At 33.5% G+C, this 22,964-nt stretch overlaps 1 protein-coding gene and 1 non-coding gene across 3 annotated transcripts in view; one reads left to right on the forward strand and one right to left on the reverse strand.

Moving 5' to 3' along the window:
- The window catches only part of nonC (serine/threonine-protein kinase Smg1), a 103,890-nt gene that overhangs the window by 40,967 nt on the left and 39,959 nt on the right, over positions 1-22,964 (reverse strand). For both annotated transcript variants that reach the window (XM_089248746.1, XM_089248745.1), the window contains 19 exons: positions 22,807-22,851; positions 22,581-22,699; positions 21,623-21,787; positions 20,954-21,108; positions 19,432-19,681; positions 18,983-19,113; positions 16,393-16,602; positions 15,397-15,553; positions 15,031-15,172; positions 13,340-13,595; positions 10,431-10,562; positions 8,917-9,098; positions 8,302-8,461; positions 7,757-7,817; positions 7,303-7,386; positions 7,011-7,205; positions 5,659-5,797; positions 2,393-2,566; positions 522-846 (listed from right to left, as the gene is read on the reverse strand). In XM_089248746.1, coding sequence (XP_089104872.1) covers positions 522-846; positions 2,393-2,566; positions 5,659-5,797; positions 7,011-7,205; positions 7,303-7,386; positions 7,757-7,817; positions 8,302-8,461; positions 8,917-9,098; positions 10,431-10,562; positions 13,340-13,595; positions 15,031-15,172; positions 15,397-15,553; positions 16,393-16,602; positions 18,983-19,113; positions 19,432-19,681; positions 20,954-21,108; positions 21,623-21,787; positions 22,581-22,699; positions 22,807-22,851 — 3,082 coding nt within the window. The remainder of the gene's footprint in view (positions 1-521; positions 847-2,392; positions 2,567-5,658; positions 5,798-7,010; positions 7,206-7,302; positions 7,387-7,756; positions 7,818-8,301; positions 8,462-8,916; positions 9,099-10,430; positions 10,563-13,339; positions 13,596-15,030; positions 15,173-15,396; positions 15,554-16,392; positions 16,603-18,982; positions 19,114-19,431; positions 19,682-20,953; positions 21,109-21,622; positions 21,788-22,580; positions 22,700-22,806; positions 22,852-22,964) is intronic.
- Positions 12,294-12,365, forward strand: TRNAA-GGC (transfer RNA alanine (anticodon GGC)). The gene has a single exon. It is a non-coding gene; the product is annotated as a tRNA-Ala (tRNA).

Genomic DNA, 22,964 nt, shown 5'->3' on the forward strand with positions numbered 1-22,964 from the left:
GTAATCTCCTACTTATGATTTTGATTAAGTCGCTAACTGATTGGCTGTTTGGGTCATTTCAGACTTTCATTCTTTAAAAATGCATGGGTGCCATGATGGTGTAGACTTTAATTGAAATTCCTCTACTTCTAGGATTCTTATTACATATGTATATTAAACTACGAACATATTCAGAATTTGTTATCCACCTTGAGGTCTTCCTTGTTTCCTTTACAAAATATGTCATTCATATACGACTTTAACATGAACCACACAATACTTTTCTTCTTCCTTGGTAAATTACCTTTTATTTTTCTTTATTTTTGAAGTGGAGTCGTGGTGGAACTCCCACAAAAGAAGAAACAGTGTCTTTTACTTTTATATAACCTATTCTTTCAAACATCACATCATAGAATGCATGTGCTATCCTAGTCGCCTCGCAGTATATGGACTTTTATGTTTATGTTAAAGACAATTTTATCTGAAAAATGTATTTACAACCTGTTAATATAGCTACAAAATTTAAAATGATTTAATAATACCTGCTAACTTCACTGTGATGAAGATTCAGCGTGCCGAGCCACAGTTCATCCCACAGCAGAGTTATACGATAAAGTTCATGAACTAAGTTTTTCACTTCAGATATTGTCCTCCCATCCTGTCTTCCGAGGGTTTCAACAAGAGCAGCAAAACAATTCTGCATGATTGCATTCTTTTGGTGATCCTCTTCTGTATCTTCCTCATCAGAAAGGGAACCTGGTATGGTGTTCTGTAACACTGAATGGTCTTGGGACTGACTGCTTGTTCTCTCTAACTCTACAGTTGCACCATCTTCCAGCTGTTCCGAGAAGTATGCCCCAAAAAGATCTGTGTAAAAAAAAAATTATGCTTCATAATATTGTGTTTATCTCTGAAATTTATTTTTGATTTCACAAATATTAGGAGTCTTCTTCATTAAATGCAACCAATTACTTATTAAAGGGAGTTCAGAGCAGGGGTGGACAAAAATCTACCTGCCCAGTAGGACGTGTAACTTAAAATAATACATGCTGCAAATCAGTATAATGCTAGCATTGGGCATGTGGTTGAGAATACATGCTTAGTCAAAATTTTTACATGCCCTGGTCACGTCGGGTGATAGATTTGTCTAGCTCTGGTTTTGTGATGTAGCACATAACAGTGACATTATTTCTCTCAAATTGCTGGAACCATGATTGTTGATGTTGATAGGAATTCTATGCAAAAACCTTAGAGATAAAGGATATAAAAGGGACTTTTGTCATTAAAAAAGTAAGGATTTGTTCTTAAATTAACATACTCATAAGAAATTTTTCCCTAGAATCTCAAGTTTAAAAACTAAAAATTCTGGTGATGATCTAAAACTGCATCAAAAGAAATGCAGTGATACCCTAACATATATCATTAATGCATTTCCAGACTGGCAACGAAAGATGAGGTAAACATTTTTGATAGTAATACCCCCCCCCCCCCACACTCTTCAGGAAGAGAAGCGAGCTAATAAATCTGCAGATTTTTTCAAATTCTTTTTCATCTATTCATATTTTTTTATGCAACTCTTTCGGGGAAAACATTTCTCTCTACATAATGTGAGGTTTGACATAAGTCGAAGTATTACTGTATTGAAGAATTATACGCAAAAAATTAGTGTCAGATAAGGGAAAAAATTAACTGAATCAGCTATAACTGCCAGTAATTGGCTAAAAAAAGTCATTATGTCAGCCATTGTCGATTATCATCCAACAGTGGGCCAAATTGCCTCTTGAATCTAATTAACCAAAAAAAAAAAGCACCAGGCCAAAGGAAGGGAACGGGGATATTATCAGTGGTTAAAGTTTTCATCGGGATGGATAGGTTGGACCATAGAGTTATTAATACACTGCCAATCAATTGCTCTTTGATGACAAGGGGATAGTGTCGCTTAGTAAGGGACAACTCCAGGTTGTGGTGTTGCAGGGAGTTTTTCTTTAATAGGGCTGTCAATAAATAGAATAGCTTACCTCCAGAGAGATCGTGAATTCTAACACAATTGACATGTTCAAAAAGGAGTACGATAAACATAGTGGAATAAATCGAGAAGCTATGCATACCATAACGTGGGCAGTGTATTATGTAGTATTAATTATTAGTTGTTTCTTTCGTGATACATGTTTTTATAATGAATAACTGTATTTTGGTTATATTTGACATCCAAGTTTTTCATGGGCATCTTCTTTTAGTCACCTCATTGGGCAATTTGCCTGTTGCGACCTTCGTGTTTGTGTATGTATTTGTACATGAACTTTTTGGGAGTTCAGGAGACCAGACAGAAATTAGGGAAACCTGCCAGAAAATATGAGAGACCCGGCAGCAATGCTTCTCTCACTGTTCAAAACGTATTGTAAGCCTTACTTACTTGATGCTTCCTCTGGTAGATGAGGTCCAGCTTTGAGAGTGAGAGAACCGACAACAGCTGGAAACACTATGAGATGAGGAGAATCCTGTGCCACCCTGCACAGAAGATCTGATATACTCTGTCGCACATAAGGCTCTGGATGATTGAGGCGGGAGAAAAGTTGAGGAATAATACCTACAGAACAAATTATATCAATATTTCTATTTCCATCTGACTTACAGTAATGTACCGCCATATAATATATAGTACAGAAAATTACAAATTGTTTTCTTTTTACTAAAACTGAACGGGATAAAAGAACTAAAAAGAAAACTTGCAACTGTATCACTTTTTTTTAATTTAAATAAAAAATAAAATGAAAACAAACATTAGGTATTACCTTGCGACACTGGATAAAAATAATTACAGCTAAATATTGTCTTACCTGCAGCGGCCGACAAAATACTTTACTACAAAATACTTACAAAATACGTTATCATTAGTTCAACTTAACAGATATTTTGATTCCAGAGTGGAAAGAATAAAAAAGAAAGATTAAAATAAAATAACAGTGCTATTTATGAATATCGTACCAGGCATGTCAAACTATTGGAGATGAAGAAATTCATAAATAAAGTCATTCAAATGCATTCATATTTAATTATTGAATGATAATATTTGAAATGAACTAGAAGTATGTATTGTTATTACGGAAACAGATGCATACATGATACTGATACAAATGAAACAAATAATAAATAAAGTGTATACAGGATTTTTTTCCGTCAAAAAGTGCAGTGATTTTTGACTATTTTTTGCCCTTCTTTCGTGAAAAAGTCATTCATGTTTTAACAGCAGACAAACAAATTGCCTAAATTTGATTGCTAAATGCTAAATTCTAGTTCTATTGCTAAATTCTATTACATGATATTTAAAAAAATTTTCTCATTACCAAAAATTTTGAACTTGAAGGAAGAAAACTTAAAAAAGTGTTTATTTTTAAAATTAGGGCTGGAAATCTATTAAAATTTTTAATCGACTAATCGGCAGATTAATCAAATTTGAATCGAATATTTTTGTGACCAAATAATATTAATAGATGCTATAAAAATATATTTTATTCATTTCACTCACCTATTCAGTAGACATAAACAAAGGTTAATTAATGAAGGTTACATTAAAAAGGCTGCCCGCTTCAAGAAATTTAATATGCTGAACATAATTAATACATAATACATTTCTTCACTTCAATCTTGTCGTTTTTTGAAGGGAGAAAAAAATCAGTTATTTTTGGTTATTATTCACTGATTTCGAAACTACTTTCGATTATACTGTTACTTGTTTTCCTAGAAAATCCTCTCGAATGGTACTTGTGAGGAGATGAGCTGATGCATCCAAGAATACGAAAAATAGTGGAGTGGAAAAATAGTTAATAGTGGAGACAATAATGTTCTGCATAGAACATGATTTTTAATGATATCTAATCGGTTTTTCCAAAACAAATCGAGTTAATTCATAAACTTTTATTAAAAATTTTAATACAAATTTAGATCAAGTTGATTATCTCAACTGAAATTTTAAACTGTGATTAATAATTGATCGATTAACCGACCCGATTAATTTGACCAGCCCTAATTAAAATATTATTTAAACCCCATATTATTTTTTAACATTATTTTAAAAATTTTATTTTTAAATTATTATTTATTTTTCATTTATTTAAAAAAGTGGTTAAAATATTTTAACACTAAAATATGGGAAAAGTTACGGGACTGAGTGAAACTTAAAATGATATTCAAGTTATCGGTTCAACAATCGGCTGCATTTGAAAGGATAGCAACAAATTAAATTGATTAATGTAATTAGGACAATAAATAAATATTAACTCAATAGAACGAAATTGAAAATCTGTCTTCGTTGAATGAGTACAAGTCTTGTTATTGACATTTTTGCATTCTTTTCACTTATTCTTGGTGACACTCTTAGTACTGGTGCTGCCCGTGCTTTTAAGATGTTGGTGTCAACCTGCTGAGTTGATCTAAGGCTGGGATTACACTATAAAAGTTCAATAAAAATTCTTTTATAAAACTTGAAAAATGCAACCAATAATAACATTGGTTACATTCACGCAAATGCAACCAATAGTTTTATTGGTTGTATTTTTAAGTTTTGTAAAATATCTTTTATCAAACTTTTATAGTGTAATTCTGGTCATAGGCTGGGATTCTTTTGTAAAACTTGGAAAATGCAACCATAAAGCCTGTCGATTACATTTGAGAAAATTTGATTGATAAGCATATTGGTTGTATTTGTCAAGTTTTATAGAAGAAGTTTTATAAACTTTATAGTGTGTGTATATATATATATATATATATATATATATATAAAATACTGGATTTAGATTTACTTTATTCACAATCCCCCCCCCCTCATAAGCATTCGCCATGTTTTTGAGTTTCTGGATGAATCCTTCCTTCTCTGAATACTTCTTGCCCACCATACTTTGATGTTCAGGTCAGAAAATGATACAACTATTTAACCATACATGTTCCTCAAACATTCTTCTCGGGAATTTCTAACAAATTGGTACATGCCGGAGCACATATTTATGCTGTCAGAGTTATGGGTGCTTCAGGCACTACTGAGGCTGCAATCTGTCTCTGAACTGACCTTTACATGCTTGTGCACTAAAACAAAATCAGAAAGGTTTATGTTGTCCTGAAACTCCAATTTAGTAATCTAAATAGGGAATTTTAGGCAACAATACCATATTTTTAGTCGCTATGGCTATGGCTATGTACCGCCTGGGATTTATAAAACCTTGTGGTCTGGCATATGTGGTGATGGTAAAAAGGTTTTGTTCATATTCAATTTGACAATTTCAAGACAGTTATTACTTGTAAAGTTCCATCTAACCAAGCTTTGGAGAAACACACAATCAACAAACATGGAAGAAACTTCATAAATTTAATTCGTCAAAAGGTTAAACCAGTGTTTCTCAAAGTGTGTGTGTCGCGTATTGCCGGCCTTTGTCAGGGGCCACCTGACAAGCTGGAAATATTGATGTGTATTGCCTATTTATGCTTTGAAGTGGTTATTTTATGAATGAACAATATCTATTAAACTAGTTTGGGGAGCTGCAGGTGAACCAATAGGCAAGAGAGCTAAGAGTGACTAAAGTTTAAGAACCGCTTGGGTTAAATGGTATCCATGTCAATTCACTGTAGCTTTTAATATATGTGCAACTTAAAATTCATATTTGAATGCAGAAAAGCTAAAATACAAACCTCTCCAAGGGGCAGTTGGTGTGTTTGCCAAACCATCCTCTAGCACTTCCCTCAATTCAGAGGCATGCTTGACGACCAACCTCAACAACCTGAGCGTCGCTGTGACATTGTCATCTTCTGTTCTGTCTCTTGCATGATGCTGTTGAGTATAATTAAATAAAAGAAACTAATGGAAAACACAGTCAAAAAGGGTGTGATGACAATTATATATTAAAGCTGGAATATTGAAAAACCTTCTAGATCAACTTCACACATCATCATGTGATCATCATAGTCGGATGAATATTTCATTGAAGCTTGACAGAGAGACATCATTTTAACAGAAGAAAAATAGTTTCACCCTCTGAACACAATCTACCACTTCACTGTACACTAACTCTGGTCATATTGCCATATGAAAATTTTCTACCAATGGAGTGGGATGGAAAATGAAGGGTGCCCCAAGCTCGGTAGGTAAAGAACTTGTTTTCTATGTTCTCTTCCCAAATTGAACTCGTGGATCCTGCCTGTAACATTCATTGTGGAAGATGAGAATCCCACCACTGCACCACTTGGATGCTCTGAACACAATCTGGCAGCTTTTTTGGGTAGAGTCAGAGAAATGCAGATATTACAATCTTGCACACCCCAAAACAGAATATGCCGAAATCTGTGACGTACATCACAGAACAATCAGTGCTACTACAGAACAATCTGGAAGAATTTTAAGGAAAAAGTGTAAAAAACACTTTTACTGGAGCTATATAGATGTAAAATGGTGAATTCTTACGAACAAGAAATACAAATTTTACTTAAATATTAAGGTTAGGTGCTTTTTAATTTCTATTGATTTCAATGCTATTTGACAATATGGATGATAGAGAAAAAAGAAAAATAAACAACATTGTGACAGTTTTCCTGGGGGGATATATATATATATATTAGGTTGAGCTATTCAGTGGGAGGTCAGGATTGTGTACGGGATGTCACACCATATAATTTATCACAAGATAAGCAATTTTCACTAGACAAATGAGGAGATTTAGGAGCATCTGATTGCCAGTTGGCACATCAAAAAGACTTGTGCCACATGTCAATGGAATGTCAAATAGCGCAACTGCCAGGTGCATTTATTTATTACACCCTTTCCACTGAGGAACCCAAGTACTTGCCATGTAGGCACATCTTAAGATTTGTTTTTCTCAAACTGATAAATATAAGAGAATAAAATTCCTTTTTTTTTAAATTATACATGTGTCATTGTGACACATGTATAATGTGTCTAGGGCAACTGCCCAGACCACAGACATTGGCCATAACATGTACACCAATATTACTAAAAAGATATTTATCAGACAATAATGAAATCTTACCATCCCATTCAACTGAAGGTATTGAAGATAACTCTGAGCAGCTATTTTATAGTAATAATACATTCGGCTGGAAGCCTTCTGCCAAATTTCGACAAGGCCTTCGACAACTTTCTCGAAGTTTGGCACCAACAACAGGAAGGGACAGCTGCTCAACAATAATCTGTGCGTCTTCTCTGCCCCATTTTCTGAATAATCCTGAAAGTAAAAAGAAATTAAAGATAACTAATATACTGAATTTAAAAAATAAAAAATAAATTCCTTCGGACGAGAAAAGTCACAGCAAGTTCCTTACACTATCTTGGCTGCCCCATTCACCTGAAGAGCAATGCAAGCTTGTTATGATACTCAGAATTATATCAAGCTCTTCTTTAGAAACCTGAAAATTATAAAACTGATATATTAATGTTCCGATAATCATGTTTATTTACGATGAAATATCACAAAAAAAATTTAGCCTTTTATTTATGTAAGAGAAGAGGGCAAAAAAAAAAAACTTTTTTAGAAAAATTATTGTATAAGACAAACTTTTTTATACTATTACTAGGCAAGCCTATTCATCGTCTTAAAATCTGGCAGGTAAACAAAGTGGCATTAGTTACATTCAACAATTATTATTATGTCGGTGAAAAAAAATTCCCATTAAATGATTAAACTTTGACAGTTATTGCAAAAACCAAACATTAATTTTGAAATTGAAATATACCTATTAGTAGATTCTACACATAATGAGAAAAGTAAAAACTCACATTTGGCACGAGAGACTGAAGTTTTATTTCTTCCTCCGGGAGCAGAGTCATACTTGAATTGCTGAAGAACATATAAAAAGTAATATAGCCCCACAATATTGAATATAGACACCAAAAGTTTATTCAATACTTCAAATCTTGATCACAAATGAAATTTCATTGAATGAAAAAACAACAGTTGTTTTTGGGCAGTGCTAGACAAATCGAGGGAAAACAATTTAGGCACTACCAAGGTATCTCAGTAGCCACGAGCATGGTTTTTTTCCCTCAAGCATACCAGTCCTCAATATATTATTTATTAGATTTTTAAAAGACTTGGTGATCCCTTACCATGTTGGACACACTGCCATGAAATAAGAAAGTTTTGCATCATCTTTAGATTCTAATATGGCAATTGCGCAGAAAAATTTTGGTACCAATATTGATTTTTTAGTTGCTACGATGATCTACTTCATAGTCATAATAACATCATTTGGAAATATTCAACTTAATCTAAAGCATAGACTTGTCAATCAATACATACAATAATGACTTCTCACATTTACCTGGCATTATCAATAACTTTACGACCCCATCTGTAACACCATGAAGCAAAAACACACCAGGATTTTGCTAAAGATGGACACTGGCACACACTAAGTAACAGCAGTCGTCCAATGAGAAAATCTGTCTCGCCAACAACATTTTCTCTCTCTAAGCACATTCCTAGAAAAAAATGAATCGCCTATTATAAATATACATAGGTGAATAATCAAATAATAAAAAGTTATTGAAAAAAAAACCACCATGATAATGTTTCTACAGGTTATGGAAAATTAGCAATTACATCATTTCCCAATGCATTAATTTGATCTTCGCAACATTTTCTTGAATTCCATGCAATCAAGTTCATGGATTGAATACTACAGCCATGTAACTTGAAAATCAGATATAAGTGCACAAAATGAAGTGAATTAATATATAACCAAATCAAAAAAGCAATTTGCAAACCCTCTCTGAACAGAGATATTTTTGTGGGTTTCATAGTTTCATTTTTAGTTTTATGAGTTTGTCTATAATGCAAAAATATGTCTTTTGTTCAAATACAATTTCCTCAAAACACATATAGAACTGAATTACCTAGTTCTGGTATTGACAAATTAATTTAAGGAAATCTTTACCTTTCAAGAACCCATTGATGGGAACAGACATATTCCTTGAGAGTTTTTCTATTTCCAGCACAGCAGTCAATGCAAGCGACCAATTATTTCCGAGAATGGATGAGTCTTGACTACCATCTTGAAATATTTCCAACAGATTCCGAGTATCTTGTTGAAGGTACTTCACAACATTCAGAAGTGATCTATATGGAACATTACATTTAACATTTTCAATTCAACATTTCAGAATACATTAAAAAACTCAATTTTTAAACCTTAAATTCAACTACAGCGTAATCTTCACAGCCTTCTGTTAAGTGCCCAATTTTTCTTGAAACAAACACTGAGCTTCATAGACAATGATATAATATGTTAAGGTAATTTCCTGTAGAAAATAAATTATTGATAGCTGAAAAAATATATTCCTAAGAATTTAGGGCAGTGGTTCTCAACCTTTGGAAGCCCCCAGCCTGGTTTCATTAATTTTTGTAAATGGAAGGCTCAGTCAAATGCACAAGTAATGGAAAATGAATGGGGAGAAAAAAGAAATGGCAAATCACTCGCAGCCTGGTATGAATGATATCAAAACCCAGTGGTTGAGAAACACTGCTCTAGGGCTCTAAATCTTTCTCTATGGTTACATTAAGAAAGCTTGACTTAAAATTATGAAATGAAATTATAAAAAGAAAAAAATGATGTTGGCTATGCCCTCAATATGGCTGCAAGATTGGATATAGACATAAGTGCCAAAAATTAGAGGCTCAAGCTATTTACCACCAATAAACTTTGTGCCTCTAATAATTCATGAATTCGTAATGCAATGAAACTTCTTCATTCATGTATATGCTTTCAAATCACCAGGACAGTTGGCAACCCAGATACTCTCCTCCCCGCAATGTTTCCTTATCAACATCTTCAAGGACACGTTAGTAAACGACATGAATCTATGCGCACAATTCCATCACTATGGCTGATTCTAATTTTTTAGGAAATGGAAAATTACAGTGCTGTGTGGCAACTATGTAGCCACCAAGTAGACAGCCAAATAGAAACTCTCCAATTAGAGGATCGGGATGGTGGCCAAGTGCAATAGAATACAATGAAAGTAATGGGTGTTTCATTTTTGCTGATACCTTTCAAAATGGCACCCACATGTGCCGGAACATATCTGGATCTTTAAATTATTTGTCTCAAAAACATTCTATGAAATGTTAATTTATTAATTCTACTAAACCCTTCTTTTGCCTTAAAATGAGGAATACTGACTTACACTATTGTAACTTTAACCCGTCCAATTTATGGTACATTCTATAAGTCATGTTCCTAAATGGGACATTTTAGTATGGAGAAAACTTGCTGTCTTTCTTATACAGACTCATGAAAATGAAAAGTTCATCAACATATTTTTAAACTGATTGAAGAATTAAAGTATAAATAACATGCAGACCAGAGAAACAAAACTATATTTTATGAATAGACAAAAGGTAAATAATTGAAAAAAGTAAGAAAGAAAATACATAATGTCAAATGCTCACCTTGAATTCATCTCTTTTAGGGTTTTTGTTTTATCAAATTTAAAGTCCAACTCAGCATCTTCATTTATTTTGACAGCAACTGATAAGCAACTTTGTAAAAGAAAATCACAAGCAGTTTCGGTTTCGCCAGCACTTGAATGAAAGAATAAAATTTGAAAACAATTGGAACATTATTAGCTTGAGAAATGAGTATTTTTTTAAAATCTGCACATAAAGATTGGCAAGATTTCCTAAATATTATTTCAATTGATATATTTAATTACAAAATGGTCTGGTGGATACGTACGAGACTGCTAAATACTGTATCTAGTCAACCCAGTCCATAGATATATATACAGCACTATCACAATAGTATATTACAATGGATAGGGCTCGGATTTTTGAGACAAGTCATATTTGGCATTTTCGAGCTATTGGTCATATTTTAAGCATTTTTAATGGTTCGTCATTTTTCAATCCTCCCAGTAATTGAAAACCTGGGCAGCACTGTGTATTATAGCTAGTTTATTATAAATCGGATCATATCACAATAAACTTCATGATGTGGATAGAGTCTCCTTCGTCAGCAATCTTTTCAACCGCCTTGACCCATGGGACTCAGCCCTGGGGGTTGCACATGTAAAAGATTTATAGGTCATAAAAATCTAAAAAATCCTAATAATGACACTGCAACACATATTGACAACACACCTATAATGACAATATTGCAACACATTCATAATTATAGTTATTTTCCAGTAGCATAACATTCTATTGCTTTCATTATATATAATACAGGTCTCGGGCACGGTAGCCCAGGTAGATAAGATACTCACCTAAAGTACTAAAGGATGTTTAGAGGAGTTGCGAGTTTGATACCCGGTTCGTCCTTGTCAGAAAACTTTCCTGACACAGGGGGTACAACAAAAAAATGATGACTTGACTGCAGCTAGAAATTGCTACCGAAGGGAGTCCCCCATCAAGGGGTTAGCGCACCAACCTCCCGATGAGTATCAAAAACAAGCTTGCTGTTGGGAATCGGCAATAAATTGTAGGTCCCAGTCTAATTAGCCCTTGTGAGCAGAAAATGACCGCGGTGGGACAAAAATGATCAATAATCAATAATACAGGGCTCTCACTAAAAAAATTAGAAAAAGTGTGACACAAAAGTAAGAGGGTGGGTATGCCTCTTAGACAACATGATAAAAAAAAATCCCTCAAAAAATTTAGCACTATTTCAGTATCTTACAAGATTGACTGTAGCCAAAGCAAAATGACAGAAACTACTTGATAACAAAAACAATTTTTTGCCAAAACAGTGTACTAGCAATCATGGGTAATTCTTTTCTGTCTCTTCTTACGCTCTCTTTTGCTGTCTTCGACAGTCGAGTCTGTCAACTCTCTTCAACAATGCACAGCAAATTATGAAGATGTAAGTTATGACATGAATGTCGCTCTCCACTTGTTAATACAAGATATACGGAAGACTGGATGTTGTGAAGATATTTATTATTTCAGATGTTTATTTTTTAAGGAAGGAAAAAACTCATCTCTGCCTCCACCGGGAGTCGAACCCGGGTCCCTCGATTGCCGGACGAGTGCTCTGGCCACTAAGCTACAGAGGAGATAGAGATTTTCCTTCGCTAGAGCGTATATATGCCGAACGGAACCGTGCAATGGACGGTGAAACATCTGAAATAATAAATATCTTCACAACATCCAGTCTTCCGTATATCTTGTATTAACAAGTGGAGAGCGACATTCATGTCATATATATAGCCCTCTGGTGGCTCGTCGTCAATGAGCTATTAGCTGATCGGTTTCACCGTCCATTGCACGGTTCCGTTCGGCATATATACGCTCTAGCGAAGGAAAATCTCTATCTCCTCTGTAGCTTAGTGGTCAGAGCACTCGTCCGGCAATCGAGGGACCCGGGTTCGATTCCCGGTGGAGGCAGAGATGAGTTTTTTCCTTCCTTAAAAAATAAACATCTGAAATAATAAATATCTTCACAACATCCAGTCTTCCGTATATCTTGTAAGATGTAAGTTTTTTAATACTGTTTCTTTTTCGAGACCGCTTTCAAAAGCACAGTGTAAATTTTAAAAAAAGTGTAAAATGTGTAAATTACAAGATCCAATGTAAATAAGTCAAGGTGAACCAGATGGTTTACTGCACTGTCCATTCTTTTTTTCAAAGGGATTAGTTTAAGTTTTACTGTTCAGTGCCAGTGTAATCGTTTTTGGCAATATGAAGCAGTTTTATTTCCAGCTCTTTGCCGAGCATTGTAAATATTGTTTATGCCTCTGCATGCCCTAAAAATACAGAAGACAACTGAATGCTATTGAGTAGCATCAGAATCACAAAACCAAGAATAGGACTGCGTATCCAACTACTTCGTAATGCAAACTGTTGTTTCACCCATACACAAAATGTGCACCATAATTTTGAATGATGAATGTTAGTTACTATATAACGAATAGTCCAAGACCATGAAGTAGTAAATACAAATTATTTTTCCCATCCAGACAGAAGTTTATAATGACTACTCTACTTTGTTGAACCCTCAAGCTAAGAAAAAGAAAAAATGACCAAATAAACCAAATGGTCATCATATATCCCTAAATAACCTTAAAAATGATACTGCTTTGGCTGAATCACTGATTGCAATCTACAACATTTATAATATTCAGCAATATATCGATAATTTCCTGCTCAATTAAAACCAATTAGACAAATTTTGTTGATAGAATTTGGTAAAAAAGTAGGAAAAGTAAGACAAAAATGAGAAAGTAGGATGAAAGAAGGACATTTTACCAAAACAGCACAAAAAGTAAGAGCACTGAAAATAAAAATTATCATAGACAAGTACAAAACAAAATTTTTCCAACATCTCTCACTATATGAAAATCAACACGATTTACAATTACCCATGGATAAGTTTACAGCCCTCTCTCATCATTTTCACAATTTTCTTGCTTGGTCTGATATCAAGAGATTTCTGCAATACTTTAGTGATTTTAGCAACATCGGTAATGCTGGAATGGGAAGCCAGGTCCATTTTGAGACTTTTGTCTTCTCCAATAAGGTGAGATGAGCAATTCCACAACAGCTTATGGGCTAATTTAAGATTCTGGTGCTTTCTCGCCAGGCGTGCAGACACCAATAGTAGATCAACCAAGCAATCTGAAAAGCACAAGAAAATACCCAAAAGAATGTCTTAAACCAATATCATAATTCAAATTTAGTACAATGAACACCATTTATTAGAATCATGGATAATGTTATCATTCAGGTATTGTTATCACTTTTGCAAAAGTACAAATATGGAAAAATATCATAACATGGGCAAATTTTTTTTTATAGTTATCAGGACATCAGTTTATTTTACCAATATCTTTTCATCAAAGGTTTTTCTATTTTAGCATGTTTTGAAGCTAAGGTTGAACCAGAGTCATATTTTCTCTTATAAATTATCATTATCACCCTGCACGTCTATGTAGGTCAGAAGGTGTACGGCCCCCTTCCCTGTTGACAAAAAAAAATTTCTGTACTTAGTTCACAAATTGGGCCATAATAGCTGCTATGATCCATGTACATGTAGTGCATTTTTGGGGATCCTTGGATAAGGGATCATAAGGGAAATAACTTTTTCATAAGGGATCTATGGAATGTACAGTACATTTACAAAAGAATTGCAATTCGTTATAAACATTGGATATCTAACTCCTCACAATTTAGGAATTAAAAAACTGAATTCGAGTTTAGAGGGAAAAATATCATTCCAGAACAATATGGGGGAAAAAAAAGCTATGATCTAATATATTGAAACCAGTTATGTGAGGAAGGAAAATAGAGTTATCCCATTTCCATACATCCTGTTTGACCAAACAGAACATCCCAGGTTTGAACTGTGATTCCCAACTTAAAGACATGAATGCCCCCCCAGGAATGGCAAAGTGAGCCCATGTATTAGGATGATCCTCTACATGAAAAGCATTTCCAAAAAAAAAGTATCAATCCACACAACACGATAATTGTACGAGTTTGTGGTCACTCCCTTGTTCACTATGCATTTGCTCTGTGATCCCCCTTCCCCAGTTTAAGAAGCCTGCATCCAGTTATGAGGGGTGGGGTGTCAACTCAAACACTAGTATATACGGTAATGGATCCCCTCCCCCATTTCTTAACAATAAAAAGATTATACATGCAAATTAAAGAGAACATTTCCAACTATATTTCATTCATTTTTTTCAACTATCTCTTTAAAACTTTCGCTCAACCTTTATATCCACCTCATCAGAGAAACAGTAACAAACCAAATTAATTCTATTGGCTCATGCGATCAGTCCTTGTGTTTCAATAATAACTTATCTTTACCACGTTTTCAGATTTTTTACGTCCAGATAAATTTGATAGGATGACAACATTGCTCCATCTTTGTAGAAATACTAATACGTTAAGAAGCTATCTGTGTTGATATTTTAGCCAGTTGGTTACTTGATAAATATTATTAAAGTGTGAAGCACACAATTAAAGATTTTTTTATCCAATGAAATTTTTTTATTCATCGAGTACCAAAAAAATTAGTTTCCACAGAATATCGATCCAAAATACTTGCCATTGTTAGATTGATCATTGACCGAATCCTTGGATGTAATGTGGGAATGAACATATTTCCAAGCAAGAGCTGATGTCAAAGTAGAGCAACAATAGTTTGCTGGATCAAGCTTTACGTCTTCGTGAATCAGAGAATGAGGAACCTTGAAAAAGTGAACAGCAGCAAAAAGAGTTTACTTACATCATACAGGAGATGAAAAATACAAAGCATTAATGCATGAAGTCCATAAATCCTAATTTAGCATTCTCAGAATAAAATCACAAAATCATTCATGTATTTGACCATAAATTCTGAGTTTATGAAGAAACTAAAAGTACTAAAAAATGGTAATCATGGATTAAAATGATGAAAAATGCTTTCACATACTTTATCAACTTTTGTTATGACAGACTCCACAGCACAAATAGTGGAAAAAAAAGAGCCGTGCAATGGATGTATGAGAGGAGGCCAATCAAGTACTGAAACTTTTATGAGCTCCAAGGCTCTTGATTTAGCTTCGATGAGGTTATACTTCAATTCTTCTCTGAAATTATAAAGTGGTCAACATAAATATTTTAAAGTATTAGAAATTATGCAAAAATAATAAGTCCTTATTTATTGTTTTGGATGTGTACAAACTTAAAATTTTATAAATATAATAGACATAGTAACTTCTATATCTATTGCTAATAATAATTATCATAGAATTTTACCTAAATAATGCAGTAAGACTTACACAAAACACTATATGCTCTCCAGGTTTTTGAAACCTTATGCTGCGAAAATCCTATACAACAATAATCATCTATACAAAGTGATTGACATTGTTTGTCTATAAAGGACTAACTCTGTAACACCGTTGACTTTAGAAATATACTTCCAATTATAATAAGTTTGCAAATGACATGCTATTTCTTTAAATGACATAATTTTTTAAGGGATCGGACACGCAAAAAATAAAAACATTAACTTTTTATACAGTCACTTAAAACGCAATTAAAAAGTTGTTGCCCTGTCTCTCCCGAGGCCAAAAAAAAAAATCCATGTTTCTGATAGTGTCATATTCGCCGAGATATTTCGGTTCAAAAATTGGAGAAGTTGAAAAAAACAGCATGAACTGATGGATAATACTCTTTTTCCTTCTTTATGCGATTTTTTTCAAGTTGTCTCTGAATGCACAACATGAATGACGTATATGTACATCTGAGTTCTACACGTTATCTAAATACTTTTTCTAATTAGAAGTATATGCCTCCAGGATCAATGGTTTGCCAGCAAAGTTCAGCAAGAGGAACTATGGAATCGAATCGCCTTGTATATGCCCCATAAATACAAAATCAGAATTCAAGAAACAATGAAATTTTATTAAGAACAAAAACTTACTCTTCCTCTATGGATAGCTTTTTCTCTTTCTCATACTGCACAACAGCTGACAGTAAATATTTCTCGATGCTATGTACTTTGTCATACACATCCCAATTAGAGATCTGAAAGGATTTCAGGTTCATCTGTTTTGTGTTGATGCTATTGAAGTCTGAATTCGATTTTCCTGAGTCTAGGCCTATGAATTCTTCTTCAAACACAGAGAGAGCCCTGCCAAAAATTTTATTTATCACTGAATAATGATGCTTCCAAAAGTTCAAATGACTGTTTGATCTAAAAATCTAATATATATACTTTAAATTACTGTGTTTGCTAGCAAATCAGATAAATTTTGTTTTCCTACAGAAAATGGGTCTCAAGAACAGTACATCTTACACACCAGTACTGAGTGTGATTGAGTGCACAAAATACGTAGAAACAAAAGAGGCCGCACCGTATACCCCAGATAACACAATAGGGTCTCGGATTACTAAAGCATTAATTAACCCAGTTTATCCAAGGTACTTTTTTATAAATTCATTTCAAGAATTATGGGTAGCAACACAATGCCATGAATGTCTTTCATCGCACTAAAGTAGTTTACAGAGTGAGACACCATGTAATGAGAGTTGTAGAGGTACAGACTTACAGTGTTTCTCTAAAGTCAGTGATGGAATGGATCGAGGGGAACGGTAGAAGCTACAAATATAACATGGGATTTAATGAGTTGGCTCAGCTAACAGATGATAGCCTACAATTTTTTCATTCCGAGAAGTAGGTCTATGAGGAAAAAAAGAGATTTTTGACTGGACAAGCATTTTAAACCTGTTGCTCCATCATTTGTATCAGTTTTTGTACAGTTGTTTCTCATGTCCTAATGTATTCTGCCCCCCCCCCCACCAACTTCTCTACATATTTTGTCTTGTATCACTCACATGTGCATATATAACTTTCTTTTTAGAACCACACCTCCACAACATAAAAACAAGCAACCATACTTTATACAAAGTACAAAAGACTGGATACGGAGCAGAGATGAAGATGCATCTGACATCCTCTTTTATATCCAGTCTTTTGTACTCTCGATGATCAGCAGAGAGCGTCAATGTTTCTCTTCAACCATACTTTGTACAACCAACTTATCCACCTGGTCTGGTACACTGTGCTAAAGTAACTTTGTTGACAGAGCCTGGTTGCGATAGGTTTACCTCTTTGACAACCCCCCCCCCCCCTCATAGCTCCATCAAGGGCACCAAGATGCTCTTGAAGCATTTAAAGAGTGCCCAATGGCAGACGACATTGAAAGACTACATATTATTATCTAAAAATTGATCTTTGAAATGTAGCTTTAAATACATCACTGTACTTCATATAACTTCCCTCAAAGCAGAATGCTTTGCATTCTTCTGCAACAAGTCCTCAGCTGACTTGAAATGTTCATGATCTGCAGTAAAAATTTTCAGTGTTTTATACACAGAAGTTTTTTTCTCAAAATTCTCTCTTACTGAGATTGTCCTGTAACATAGGTCACAATTAGTGGCGTTTTTCTGTTCTTGGATAACTTAATACTGTATCCATACAATTGCTATTGTATTGAATTTTATGTAATTAAAAAAAATATCTTTTACATGAAAATTATTTTCACAATTTACAGTTCAGTTTTATTTTATTTAACCTCAAAATTCTGTAAGGTCTGTATTATCTGAGGTTTCAGTTATACGGGAAAAGTCCAAACAATATTAGCTCGGATAATGGCATGCTATTGTATTTTTTCAATCCCAAAAATTCAAGGTATAATTTATAAGTTGTAATTTAGTAATAACTAATATTAACCAAATTAAAATATTACATATGTATTATGTATGTATTTGGGGGGGGGGGGTCAATTGCCCCCGACCCAGCTTTTACAAAAATTTAAAAAATACAGTAGAATTTGACAAACAAGCTAAAATTGAAGATACTTCTCAAAAATTGTGATAACGGTATATGTTCTTTGCCCCCCAGAAAAAGTTTAAATGCCAGTTCTGTGCTCTGTGCATGCAATTAGAAAAGGATTATGTGCGGTGCAGCATGACACAAAAGTCTGTTCTTAATTCTGAATTTCAAGCAGAAAAACTCACATAAAGAGATGCAATGAAATTCATTGAAGCTATTCCCAGCTGACTTTTCATAATTCATTAAAATAATTATGAAAATAATTTGTAATTCATTCATTTAATAATATATAAATAATTTTCAAGATAATTTAATTTCTTTTTCATTTATTCATTGAAAAATTAGTAATAAAAATGAATGAAGTTTAACGAAGGAAATTTACAATGATTACTGAATCTACAAATGCAAAAAATAAGCAATACGAACAAATTCAATGGACAACTTTTTAACCAACCAATGATTGATCACAGTCCAACAGATGATCCTGTGATGATTCACAGCCAGCTACCTCTTACAGAGGTGAACTATGACGGAATAAAACTTAATGGACAGGAACTTTATGTTCCATATACACAATTGAATTTTTTGCTAGAATAAGGTTTTTAATTTTAAGCTTAATTGCCAATTAAAGAAAAAAATCATCAGAAGCAAAATATATAACGGATTATGAACATACTTAAGATAGGAAAGGTTTTCGGACACGCTGGGCACAGTAACACCATTTTGAATAAATCTCAGTTTTTCTTGAGCACTCATCCACTTAGAGACATCAGACCAACAACCTAAGTTTACATAGCAGTCTGTAATCTGCGGGTAAAAAAACAACAACTTATTCACAAAGTGAAAAAACAAATACCAACTAAAAAAATAAAAAAGGTCAGCTTATTTTATACATATATTATTCGAGACAAAAAAAATATTGCAAAAAAACTAAATCGATTAGAAAATGAAGTAACAGTAAGATAAACAAGGAGAATTAAGACTGAAATCATTTTGAACTTTTAATCTTCAGAAAGAACCATGTTAAAACGGGAATAAATAATAAGAGTCACAGCCTAAAAATTGTATTAAAATTTGGCTACTAAAAGGAGAATATCCTAAATTGAAGGGAGGAAAACACAGCACCTGATTCACAAGGAAGGACTGCAAGTGATGATCACTATCAAATTGAGAAACATCTTTCAAGCTTAACTGATCAAGAACCTTCACAATGTCCTCACTGTTCATATCAAGCCCTAAACTCCACGATGTACCATTCCGCAACTTTGTGTCATTGTTCTTGACCAAATCCTTCAGCATTTTTGACTTTGATGGACTGTGGCCATTTTTCAAAGAATGCAGAACACAGTAGTATTCATTAGCTGCAGTCTCAAACCTGAAAATGTATATATTATTGCAAAAATAAATCACATCTTCAAACAGATCATTATTTAAATTTCGTCTTATATCCAAACAGGAAAACACTTTTCAGGTATACTGAAAGGAAAAATCACAAAAAACTTATCTTGTCAAAAAAAGTTTGGCATTTAGTATGCTAAATTAATACAAATTAATTCACAAATACATTCATTTATAATGAACTAGCTGTTACCCGCAGCTTCGCTAGAGTGGGGAGGGGGGATTTGACAATCTTCCTTAACACCTCTTTAGGGGTTTAATTTTGAAAAATCCCTTCTTGATGCAAGTCTCTACATTATAAAAGAAAACTACCGGCCAAATTTCATGTTTATAGCTTCAGTGGATTTGGCTCGGTGATGTTGCCCAGTATAATATTTGGACTCCCTTAGGGGTTGAATTTTGAAAAATTCAACCCCTACGGGGGTATGTGTGACCTCTTAGCTTAGTGCGAGTCTCTACATTATAAAATAAAATGATTTTGGCTCGAAGATGATGAATATCAGTCAGTCAGTGAATTTGTCAGTCAATGAATCAGGACATGTTATTCTATAAACTAAAAAAACTTAACTAAACTTAGATATATAATTGCACTAAGTATTTTCAATGCATTACAATGCGACACAAGGGTTCGCCTGATTAAAAAACAAATTATTAGAAATTATTTTTTATGTAGAGCCTTGAATTCTATGCCCTAATTGCTGATTCAAAATAATAATAGATATTGTACCAACATAAATATTGCTAACCTTTAGTTTAGACTTCTTTACTTTTAGTATTAAAATTTTGAGTTTGTTTATTTTTTTACCAAAACTCATTAAATCTGTGAAATAATAAAAATATGTGAATTATTAAGCAACATCATGCAAGTTGGAAGAGAGAAATATCATGAAAATACATCCACCAATTATGCAAAAAAACAACCTTGTCAATATATTTGTTTACTTAATTGACGCTGAATGACCCTTTGGTTGTCACATCGAGTGAATTATCATATGTGTGATACTGAGTTGCCACCAGGCATTCACTTTAATAGTGGGGGGGGGGGGAGAGCCCTCATGAATAAATAAAAGCACTTTTCTCTACAAGAAAAATGTTAACACATGAAGTTAATTTGGGCTCAACAACCTTTCATGTTACATAAAAGCAGAATTTTAGTGTTCATATTTTTTGCTTGCAGTTCGTTTACAGTTTACTCATTAATGCTGAGTTAAATTTGAGAAATTAGAAGAAAAAAAGCAGATCAACTCACTTTCCAGAAGCATGATCAATAGTGGCTTTTATCCATGTAAGTTTTTGATTCAGTTTTTCTTTGCACCATACATATAGACCCAAAAGAGCTTCTGGACTATGGAGTTCAATTAGAGCTTTTGTAATGCAAAACAGAACGTTTTCATACTCAGAAACCTGTGATAAGAAAGTAAACAAGGCAAAAGTTAATTAGGTCATCATTCAATCATACAATGACAGCAAGTAAAAATTCATGAACTTCAATGATCAGAAAGTCAGTTTCTTTATTGGGTACTTCATTTCTTTCCTAGTCTGTAGGGACAACTCCAGGATTGTGTGACTAGTGTAACCAATAAGGCACAGCTATAGGAGGGCATGCCAAATCAGGCGTAAAGCAAAAAAAATAAGATTGCAAGAAAAATTTGGAAAAAAATTATTTGTGAGAAATTCAAACCATGAATGTATTAGATGGAGTGATTCATAGAAAAAAAAAACTGATTTTTGATGAATTTCATTTTGCTGGAACCCAGCTGCGAGTTTATTTGGATATTTTGTAGCTTAGAATTATTTGTGTCTCAACACTATGCCACTGTCAATTCAGTCATCACATTTTTTTTTTCACCTGCTTACAATCTTATTGCAACAGATTTTTCTTATGATGATACAGACATACAGTATACCAGTACATTACCTCAGTTTTCCCAGCTGCTTTCATTTCCAGAAGTAACTCGTACCCATTCCTCAGAGCCACAGCAGGTTGACCAGCATTCAGAGCGACTAAGCAGACAGTCATACGCACACGACTCAGCCATTCAAGACAAGTGGCTTTATTAGTACGAAAGAAAGTCCTCACAATCTGGAAAAAGGTAGAAAGATAGAACATTTCGTTAAACATCATTTTTACATTTATTAAACACCTCTTCCTGCTGAACTGATTTTTGCTTATAATACTCTTGTTACTATAGATCAAACCTATTTTTAATGTCTTTACTGAACTACAACAAAATAAAAGTCTATTTCATGTCCTAATACAAGAATAATACTTTGCTAATTTGGTATTAGGAAAGTAAAAATTATCTGCACTTTTGCAACACGTTTTAGTCATGTTTCTTGGGCATGCACACTCAAGAAACTACTACTTGTATCAAATTATTGAAGTTTAATTCCAATAGCATTTTTCTAGCTTCTGTTTAAAAGGTGGTGGTTTGTTAATAGTGTTTGTTAAAGAGGAAAAAACAACTGATTCACTTTCTCTTGTTGGAAAGTGTATAAGCCAAAAAAATTAAAGTTGCCAGTATAGTGAAATTACTTTACTGCATAAAAATTCGTGAGAATTATTTAAGAGTGGCCGGACTAGTATGATGCACAGAGCAGAAAAAGTAAAAACAACTTTTTGAATTGGCTTATAATTATAAATAATTTCACTTATATTCAGATTATACAGGAAAAACAAATGATAAAAAAACTACTAATTTTTCACAAACAAGCATGTTTAATGAAAGTAAACCAAGAGAATGAGAAGAAAGCTTAAAAGTGTGTGGATATGACTTGTTTCTGATGGACGCTTAATCATAAAAAAGCAGAAAAATTCATGAAGAAAAGCTTAAACGTGCAATTATTTGTTACATTAAAAATCACATTACACGTACCTTAGGTGCAGCGGGTAACGCGTAGGCACATCCTTCATAAGCATTGTACATCAATTTCTCCAAATGCTCCATTAGAGCCAGCAACAAATTGATTCTGAGCAGTTTATTTTCCTTATCTCCTATACACAAGTTGAGAACAAAAATTTTAAAAGTAAGAAAATAATTTTGATTGAAAGTGATTGAAACTTATTTTATGCGAAGGATTTTTGAATGATAACTAACTTACCACTTGATTCATGTTTCAAAGACTTTAAACATGACTTGAGCGCACCTAGAATTGAAAATAGGGTGTTTTGGTACATCAACATATAAGGTTTATATATTGCAGTGCATGCAGCTTGATGTGATCACATCAGAACTCTAGGTTTCTGAAAACACTAACCA

The sequence above is a fragment of the Pholcus phalangioides genome, unplaced genomic scaffold (assembly GCF_987345545.1).
Source record: "Pholcus phalangioides strain wild (caught in Gottingen) unplaced genomic scaffold, Ppha-v1.0 ptg000020l_1, whole genome shotgun sequence".
Lineage (NCBI taxonomy): Eukaryota > Metazoa > Arthropoda > Arachnida > Araneae > Pholcidae > Pholcus > Pholcus phalangioides.